General features: G+C 39.1%; 1 protein-coding gene across 4 annotated transcripts in view; it reads left to right on the top strand.

Annotated features, from left to right (window-relative positions):
* Positions 1-282: 282 nt before the first annotated feature.
* LIN52 (lin-52 DREAM MuvB core complex component) overlaps positions 283-10,384 on the top strand; it is an 86,695-nt gene continuing 76,593 nt past the window's right edge. For 3 of the 4 annotated variants that reach the window (XM_036431813.2, XM_036431794.2, XM_036431803.2), the window contains exons 1-4: positions 320-458; positions 4,522-4,596; positions 5,810-5,847; positions 9,151-9,217. In XM_036431813.2, coding sequence (XP_036287706.1) covers positions 428-458; positions 4,522-4,596; positions 5,810-5,847; positions 9,151-9,217 — 211 coding nt within the window. In that variant the 5' untranslated portion in view covers positions 320-427. Of the gene's footprint in view, positions 459-4,521; positions 4,597-5,809; positions 5,848-9,150; positions 9,218-10,384 lie in introns of all 4 variants that reach the window. The other variant, XM_036431786.1, reaches the window with a different exon arrangement.

Below are 10,384 nucleotides of genomic sequence, written 5' to 3'. Positions count from 1 at the left end.
AACTCCTGACTCCACCCCCCATGTCCGGCTTTGGGCACAGGCGATTGGTCAGAAGTGAAAGCGCTCTCTCCCCTCTCCCACTTCAGCCAATCCTGTTGGCAGAGGTCGGGGAGACGCCCCTCACTGGGGTGCTCTTACCTTCTGCACGCCGGGAAGACGCCCCTTCACAGGGAGCCCTGATTGGCCACAGGGACTGCCGCGGCCCCGCCCCCTCGCGGAGGAAGTAAATAAAGCCTTCCTAGAATTTGCAGGTGCCCCACCCCCTCCAGGGAGCGAGGGGGCGTGGCCAGTAGGGGCGGGGTTAGGCAAATATTTCCCTATATGGGGCCAGGGGGTGGGGCCTGGGAGCGGGGGATAGGGTTTCTCCTCGGGGGGCGTGGCTTGTGGGTCCCAGCTTTCCCGCCGACGGTTGGCCGCGTCACGTGACATGGGTTGGAAGATGGCGTCTCCCACAGAGGGTAAGAGCCGGCTTTAGAGATCCTCCGCCTGCTCGCTCCCCCAGCAACTTCCGCTCGCCGTCTGCCGGTCGAACCCGGGCTCCTTTCTCTTTCCCCCTTCCGCTTCTCTTCCTTGGGATGCGGGTGCGTTTTCAGCGCACCGATTCTTTACAGGGGCTCCGGAGGAGCTCAGTTTCCCCGCCGGGTACCCGACGGGTGGAGGGGGCACCCGCGAGAGAGAGAGACCCATCCCGGGCCCCCGCCGCTCCTTCAGCCTCAGCTTCACTGAGGGCGGCGGAGGAGATACAGCTGGGGGAAATGGGGTGCCTCGTTGTAGCTTTCTTCTGGGCCGCCCCAGGCAAGGGCTGGATCTCTCATCTTTGATCGCCAGGAACTGTTCTCGCCACCGTGGCTGGGATTGGTGGCTGGCCTCATCCTCTTTCTCCCCAGACTGGTACCATGGACCTGGCAGCTGGAGGAGCGGGGCACCTGCCCGGCCCCTCGCCCAGCGAGTCCCCAGGAAAAGGAGAAAAAGCTTTTTAGTATAGCTTTGTACACAACTCAGCAGCCTCTCTCGCTTCCGCTGTATGTTTCCTCAGGCTGAGCGGACGATGTCTCCTTGTATATTGTTTAAGGTGCAAGCCATCTCAGCAGCTGGGTTATGTTGGTATGCCCTTGTGCTTTTGCGCTCGGTCCTGCTTTGGAGAGCTAGGGGCTTGCAGTCATCTCTGCACGCAATTTTTGCTTCTGCCCACGTCCATTTCACGGATAGGTAGAGGACCCCTCCTCAAACCAACACATTTTGTGTTTGGAAAGAATCTTGGCAGTTCATCTCAGGAATGAGGAAATTGAGGCCAAGAGCTCTATACAGACTACACGTGTAGGGCATAATGCTAGGCGCTTTGGGAGAGGAAAAGATTAACCAGACACGTAAATTCTTGCAGTTTCAGCTCTTATTTCAGATGTCACCTCCCAGAGAGGCTTTCCCAGAGCATAGCATCCGGATACGCCCCTCTTCACCATCGCTCACTATCTCAGTGCCTTCACTGTCAGCAAAGTTATTCTGTTCACTTTGCCGCTTTCACACAGGACTATACATTCTAGCTCTGTCTTGTTCGTAGTTGAAAGAATGTTACTTTGGCTGAAGTTTCAAGTTAAACTGAGACTTAAGTTTTTGAGTGCTGGTAAACTGTGTAAGAAATTATGGGTGTGCATCGCGGCCAGGGTGGCTAAGTGGTTGAGCATCCACCTATGAACCGAGAGGTCACGGTTCGATTCCTGGTCAGGGCATATGCCTGGGTTGTGGGCTGGATCCCCAGTGTGGGACATGCAAGAGGCAGTCAATGATTCTCATCATTGATGTTTCTATCTCTCCCTTCCTCTCTGAAATCAGTAAAAAAATATATATATTTTTTAAAAAAGAAAAAAAATTATGGGTTCAGAGTCAACAGATTCCTTCCCTTGCCTGGGTACCCTCTGGGTAAAATGTTCTTCTCTTGCCAGGAAAAGAAATGAGTGGGGGTGACATTTAAATAGTTATCCAAGCGAACAGGAATGGACAGTAAGTTTCAGTTTGAGAAGGTGAAAAAGTTCTGGAGATGGATTGTGATAATGGTTGCACAACTTTGTGAATGTACTTAATGCCACTGAACTGTACACTTACAAATGGTTAAAATGGTAAATTTCATTATGTATATTTTACCACAGTTTTTAAAAAAGCCAAGTGATAGAAGAAGTAATTTCTGTTAAAATTTTAGTTTATTATGAGGTTATTTTTTAGATTTCTAAGTTTTGGGGGTTTTTGAGCTGTATTCCTTGTATTTGATTTTGCCCAGTCTTCTCTCATTTCCCTTCCCCCCCCACCTTTCTTTAACCAGGAAGAGTATTGGAAACATTATGTATTTCTTCCTTTGATCTTCTAGCCATCTCCATTGCTACTCTTTGCACTCTTATTTGTAAAAGTTTTCAGTTTCATCTTTTACAAAGTTTCACTTCTCCACCTAATCTTTTTATTTTATTTTATTTTTTATTTTTTATTATTTTTTAATCTTTTTTTTTTAATCTGACAAAATCAAGTGGAGCACTTTGAACTTAAATTCAGTTTCTAAATAAGCATATAATCCTAAAATATCCCATTGCCTAGCTCTTTCACTTCTATTTTTAATGTTCTATCTGTTCTTGTCTTTAAAATTTAATTCAAATAATGTTGATTTGAAAAAGATTAGGTCATTTACTCATTTTTCTTTTTTTATTTGAGTGATTTCAGAGAGGGCAGGATGGAAAAAAGTGAGAGTGAGAGAGAGAAAAACATTGATTTGTTGTTCCACTTATTTATGTATTCATTTGTTGAATCTTATACGTTCCCTGGCTGGAGATTGAAACCTTGGCATCTCTGGACATTACTCTAACGAACTGAGATACCCAGTTAGGACCTCATTTGTCTTTTTAATGCTAAATTTGCTGGGACTTTTTTTGAAAAGGAGAAAGCTGAAATCAAGTAAGGCCATCTAATTACTTAATATATGAGAGTAAACCTCACAGCAGATGCTGAGTTATGCCCACAAGTGTGGTTTTCAACTTTCTTTAAGTTGAAGAGTGCCATGAACTAATTGACTTTTAAAAAATTAGTTCTGGCTGCTTTGTGGAGAATAGATTTGGGGGTAGGAAGGAGAAGTTAAGAATGGGAAAAGGGACATCTGTTAAGAGGGTATTGAAGTTGTTCGGGAGAGAAATCATGGTTTCTTGGTTAATTAATTTGGTTTTCGGGTGTATCGATATTTTGGAGATAGTAACTAGTAGATTTACTAATGGTTGGTTATAAAAGGGCTAAGGAAAGAGAGGCATAAAGAATGGATGGCATCTGTGTTTTTGAGAACTGGGTTTTGTGGTAGTGATATTTCTTGAGTGCTATTTACAGTTTTGAACTTATTAGAATTAAGGGATTTTTCACATGTGTCAATGGAGAGAGATATCAAATATTAGTTAGATACATAACTGAAGTTCAGGGAAAGACTGGGACTGGAAATATAAATATGGAGTCTTTGGCACGGTAAAAGCTATTGGACTAGATGAGATCTTCTCATGAGATTTTAGGTGTGGAGAGTGAAGCCAGTTTAGGATGGGGCCTCAGTGAGAGAGAAGACTGAGGAAAAGGGGTCAGCAAGGAAGGAGAAGAACCAGCATAGTGGTATAGCATAGAAGCTGGAGGTCAAGTGTTTCAAGGAGAGTGGTCAGTGTGTGAAAGCTGCAAGGAGGTCACAAAGAAGAGAACTGAGAAGTGACCCCTGGATTTAGCAACAGAGGTCAAAGATAACCTTGACAACAACAGTTTCCGTGCATATAGGGACAGGCGCCTGATTATCATGGGTTAAGGAGAGAATAGAGACAGCAAGACAGACAACTCAAGAACTTTTGAGAGGAGGAGTGAAGAGCTTTATCAAAGAAGGGAAATTCTAGGGCAGGCTTGCTTGCTGTTGAGTATGAAGCAGTAGAGATGGTAGAAACTGATTGTGCAAGAAAGATATTATTACTCATGATATCTTTGACAGAGCAAGAGAAGATGGAATTCAGAACCCTAGCAGAGGAGTTTGTCTTGAGAGCAGGGACACTTGTAACTGGAGGAAAGTCAGAGTATGAGTGAAGGTGCAGGTGGGCTTGCTGATACTCATTTTTTCTGACACCCCACTAAAACATTAGATGTCAGAAAAGTGAGGGAAAATGATTCATTTTTACAACATTTAATTGCAGTTATAGAACTCAGTATCTAGACTTCCAGGTGAATGTTCTAGTACACATGTGTCAAACACAAGGCCCGCGGGCCAAATCCATCCCGCCAGGCCTTGCAATGTGGCCCGCACCGGGCTGTCATCACTGCACTCCGCTGCGTTTCCATCACAATGACAGTTTATGACTGTTCAGTAAACCATTCGGCCCGCGATTTAGGCTGGATTTTAGATTTTGGCCCCTTCTCTGATTGAGTTCAACACCCCTACCTAGTATGTTATGTTCTTTAAGACTGAAATGTTTTAAAATGTAAACAAACATGTTTTGTGTCTTCTTGGCTCATCTGGGTATTTTGTTCTAGGTACAGATCTGGAAGCATCTTTATTAAGTTTTGAAAAACTTGATCGTGCCTCACCAGATCTTTGGCCAGAACAATGTAAGTTTTTGGTTTCTTTATATCAGAATCAATGCAGGAGAACCAGTGCTACATTGAAGGATATTTTTAAGGAGGTATCATTTAACAGTAATAGTTAAAATTTTAATTTTACTTCAAAGGTAAGAGAATGAATTCTGTGGTCCAGTGTTCAGAATAGCTGTTTACTTTTTTCAGGACACACTGTAACTTAGGAAATGATGGGGAGCCTTTAAAAAATAAGCATTTAAAAATATCTGTAATAAGTTCAGACAATATATATATAGATACTTAATGTATTTCCTCACCTCCTTTGATAACTTAAAAAAATCACAAATAGTAGTTTGATACAATCCTTTTGACCTTTTTTATACTTATTTAAATAAGCAAATAAATATATATTTTTAAGTATATAGAGGGTTTTTTTTGTGTGTGTATTTTTTGAGGAGGGTATAACGTGGGGTCATATGTACATGGTCTGCAGCTTAACTTATTCCAGCTAGTAGTAGTAGTGTATTAATGGATCCTTCCATGTTAGTAGGTTTAAAGTTACTTAATTGTTATAAAATATTGCATTGTATAAATATACTCTAGTTTATGTTTTCAACCCTATTTGGAAACCTAAATTATATCCAACTTTTGATATTACAAATAATTTAATGATAATGAATATCCTTGCACAAGTAGCTTTGTGCACATAGGAAGGATGACTGTGTATGAGAGTGCCCATTTACTCACATGCTAGCTGATATTGAATGTTACTGATCTTTATTTTTAATTTGTATTTCTCTAAGTGAGATTGAACATTTTATTTTTACATATCTGGTTTTTTATGTGACTCTTCCTATGAGACATTTAAATAAACAATTGGGTTGGCAGAACAGCGTACCTACACAGGAAATTGAAATTTTTATCTGATAAGAGATATTGTGTCTTGCCACCCTCCCACTTAGCTAACTCCTAATCCTTCAAAGTTTAATTGAGGAAGCTTTTCCTGCACCCTCACCCTCAGTCTGATTTAGATTTCTTTCTTTCTTTCTCTTTTTTTTTTTTTTGTGGTAATGATGGGGGTGGGAGTCTTGGAGAACTTAAGCAGTATTACAGTTATTGATTTACTCTCTCTTTCCTCTTCCAGACAGTAGCTCTTTGAAGACAGGCTGTGTTTTTTTTGTTTTTTGAATCTTCTATGTCTGGGACACTAAAATTGAATAAATAATGTTGTATCTTTTCTTTTTAGTACCAGGTGTTGCTGAATTTGCAGCTTCTTTCAAAAGTGTAAGTAATATTTTAACTACCTAATGAAGTTTATACCATGGTTTGCTCCTTGGTAACAGCTCAAATACCTCTTGTTTCTTTGTTTCCAAAAATAATGTCATAATCTTTAAATCACTTTGTAACGACAACCCTGGAAATCTGTTTATATTATTATCATGTTAAGTGATGATAATGCCTTCCTCTGTCCAAATGCTCTATTTTGGCATTTTGACCTTTGTCTATTAGCCTTTTTTCTTAGCTTGAAAGCTTTTAACGAAAAGCAGTTGAAATAATTACTGTAATGCCAGCATTCTTTTTGCCCAAACTATGATTTAATAAAAAAATAAAAAAAATTAGTTTATTGATTTCAGAGAAGGCAGAGGGAAAGAGAGATAGAAACATCAATGATGGGAGAGAATCATTGATAGGCTGCCTCCTGCAGCCCCCTACAGGGAATCGAGCCCGAAAACAGGCAGGTGTCCTTAACTGGTATTGAACCTGGGACCCTTCAATCCGCAGGCCAATTGATGCTTTATCCATTGAGCCAAACCAGCTAGGGCCCCAAACTATGATCTCGAAGCTTTTTTATTTATTTATTTATTTTTATGTGATGCATTATGACCTTAACTTACCGTATTTTTCGGACCATAAGACGCTCCGGACCATGAGACGCACCAGTTTTTAGAGAAGGGAAATGAAGAAAAAAAGATTCTGAAACAAATAGTGTCCTAAAATATTTTATGTGCATTAAGACCCAACATCACAGTCATAAACACATGCAATCAACCCTGTAAAGTAAATAGCAGCATATAGAACCATTTTAGAACCGGGCAAGCACACAGAGACCACACAGAGCTGGGCAAGTAAAAAAACTTTTTTTTTTTAAGTATATGTGTAGGCTATATTTGGACCATAAGACGCAGGGACTTTCCCCCCCCACTTCTGGGGGGAAAAAAGTGCGTCTTATGGTCCGAAAAATACGGTATATACCTTCTTAGAGGATTTCTGAAATGTCTCAGTTTCTCATCAGAAACCTAAGGAAGAAATCCATTAAGCCACAACTTTTCTATTTGCAGAGCAATAGGAATTGTGCTAGATGCTGTACACATTCTCTTCTATATTCTCACAACTAGGAGAATATGATGATTATAATATTAGCTACCACTTATTTACCGTGTGCCAGGCACTGTTCTAAGCACTCTACCTATATTACTTAACCCTCACAAAACTATGAGGCATTTTACAGAACTGGATATAGGCACACAGAGAGTAAGTAGGTTACCCAAGGATATAGGCTATATGTGCCAGAATCAGGCTTTGAACCCATTAGTCTGATTACTGGCATCCACACTCTTATTTTGCTTTTTTTTGTTTTGCTTTGTTAATCCTCACCAGAGGATATTTTCCATTGGTTTTGAAAGACAGGGAGAGAGAAACATCTATCAGTTGCCTCCTGCATATACCCCAACTAGGGATCAAACCCACAACCTGGGTATGTGCCCTGACCAGTTATCGAACTGGAGACCTTTTGGTGCAGATGATGCTCAACCAACTGAGCCACACTGGCCAGGGCCTGAATCTATTTCTTAACTATCTGTGGCCTCAGCAATTAAAAATTTTGAGCCTTACTTTTCTCATTTGAAACTACCTCTTAGGATTCTTAATGCCATAATGCAAGTTAAAACACTTTGCAAAGTACCTGGGACATAATAAACAATACACGGTAGCTATTATTACTAGATCTGCTTTTGTCTCGTGGATGGAGTAGAAAGTATCTGATTTAATTTTCTTACATTCTCATTCATTCCGACTTTTCAGTTTAGGTCATTGTATCTGGTAACAACTAAGTCTTTTGAGTCATAAATATAAATGAGTGATTTTTAAATAACTTTTATTGCAGTATGGTATTTTTTGAAAATCTGATTAAGAATCTATATATTTTCCCTAGAAGTATGGACATACCTATTGAGTTTTGTTTCTAGGGAACCAAGGTCATCCCAGGATCCCAGGTTAAGATCTCCCTGTATAATCTGTTTCCAGAAATGGTGAATTTGACTTATAATAGGCTTCTAGGGAAAGTGGTATAGAGTAGTGGTTTCTGAACTCATACTGCATGGATTTTGAGTCCCGGGTCCACTAGCTGGGTGATCTGAGGCAAGTGATTTATAATCTTCCTGTACATTTGTAAAATGAGGATAATAATACTTACTTCATAGGGTTGATTTGGAATTAAATGACATAATGCATGTAAAGTGTTTTGCTTGTTGCATAGTGCTAAGTAAATATCACTTTTTAAAAAAAGAAAAGGGCTTGCCCTAGCTGGTTTGGCTCGATGGATAGAGCCTGTGGACTGAAGGGTTCTGGGTTTGATTCCAGTCAAGGGCACATGCCCGGGTTGCAGGCTTGATCCCCAGTGTAGGGCATGCAGGAGGCAGCCGATCATTGATTTTCTCTCATCTTTGATGTTTCCATCTCTTTTCCTCTCCCTTTCTCTCTGAAATATACTAAATATACTAAATATACCAATGAAATATACTAAAAAGGGGAGGGGGTTTCAAAACTGAAGTAATATTTCTCAACTGTACTCCTACTTATACAACAGAATCATCAATATGTAGCTATGGAGCCTTTAAAAAGTACATATGTAATGTTCCTTGCTCTGTCCTCTCCAAAGGACCCTTCCCCCACCTCTGATATTCTAATCCTTGCATCTAGGGTATGGCCAGGTCATTTGTATTTGTTGTTGTTGTTACATCATAGGGTTGAAAACTGTTACCTAAAGCTATTCTAAATAGTGACTCTTCAAATTTTGTAAGTTCACTTTCAGAAATGAGAAAATAACTTAAAATTCTAAAATTTTCTAAAACACCTTCCATAAAATGAAATTTCAAGTGATGACCATTACAGTGTTCTTGCAAATTGAGAATTTTCTCATTCTTGATTCTTTGAATCTTCTCCTCTGCTAGAAAATGTTACTTACTGATCATTGTTTCAAACATTTCAGTTGGAGGTTTTCACCAGAACTGAATCTCAGGTAATTTCTTTAATTGCTATACTAACCTGTTATGCATGAAACAATGACAATAAGTCACACCTAATTCTTCCGAGATCATTTCTCTGAGACCAACTTTAAGGATGAGCAGTATTATTTTGTAATGTGATTATTTATAGGCTGTATCTGAATCTAGAGAAATCAGGGTTTTAGAAATTATAATTTGCCAGTATTTTCACAAACTGAATGCTATGTGATAAGCTACCTAGAAGAAGGAAGATATGATCTCTTCACACTTGGAACTGAGTGGATATATTCTTATTTTTTGACAGCCTATTACTAGCTCACCACCCAAATGGATGGCTGAAATAGAACGTGATGACTTCGACATGTTGAAAGGTAAGCTATGCTGGTGACTTCTAACTTTTAACTTGATATTTATGCTCTCCCACAGACTACCTTCCTAATTTTTCTCTGACTGTTCCCTTGAAAGTATTCTTAGCTCACTCGAACTGCCTACCTACCTATCCTTATTAATAATTCTTCATGTCTAAAAGCCTTTCTTAACTTTTCCATGTGTAGCAATCCTTCTAATTTAAGACCTGCTCATAATGATTTTATCTGCTGGTAAAGTCCTTTAATATGCTTTTGTATAATGCTTACAGTTAACAAAAAGCTCTCGCAGAAATTTTCTCATTTCTCATAAAGGCCCTGTGAGATAGGTATGATGATATCTAAGGTTCAAAGGGTTAACTTAACCAAGATTTGTTAGAATGAAAAAATTTAAACTCTTATTTTAAGTCTTGTCTCTTACCACTATAAACAAGTGCTTATTTAGGATTTACTGCTATATGTTGTTGTCAGTAATATTAATTGACAATCCCTTCATAGATAAGACCTGTCTTATTTTATCCTTTTCAATCAATTACTCCAATAAAGAATACTATAAGTAGTGATTATTGTTGTTTGATAAATGACTTGGAACTGAACCACAAGTGGAAATTTAAATTAAAAGACATTAATTTTCCTTGATTTTTTGCTCTACTTTATTTATTTATTTTTTAATCATCCTCTGATGATAAGATTCATGATGATTGTGAAGTAATAGACTGAAATGAAGGTAAAAATTGGATGCTTGAGCTATTTAAGCAGCTGAACAGATCAAGAAAGTCTACTGCTTATACCAGATATTGATGATAGGTGGGAGAAAAAAACACCTTTATTTGATTTCAAAGGTAATTCATTGTTCTGCATGAAATGCTTAACTGCAGGTTCCCCTCCTCCAGCCCTGGAAGTATTAAGTCTCAAGGGCATTTCAGGTTCATTGTTCTAATGTTCCAAACAGACATTTATATGCCATCCATATGCATTTTCTAAGGAAACTTTAAATTTTTAATGAGAGATATAGCATAATGTACCATAAAAATTGACCTGTATCTTAGACCTAAAAGGAAGTTTGTGCTATGTTATTTAAATGAAAATCTGGGAAAGTAAATTGTTTTTTAAGTAGCCTGTCTTTTTACCTGGTAAATTTAAAATTTTTTATATGTATTTGATTTGAAGGGA

This window comes from Pipistrellus kuhlii, unplaced genomic scaffold (assembly GCF_014108245.1).
Source record: "Pipistrellus kuhlii isolate mPipKuh1 unplaced genomic scaffold, mPipKuh1.p scaffold_m20_p_1, whole genome shotgun sequence".
NCBI classification, from domain to species: domain Eukaryota; kingdom Metazoa; phylum Chordata; class Mammalia; order Chiroptera; family Vespertilionidae; genus Pipistrellus; species Pipistrellus kuhlii.
This window is presented reverse-complemented; position numbering and strand designations above follow the sequence as displayed.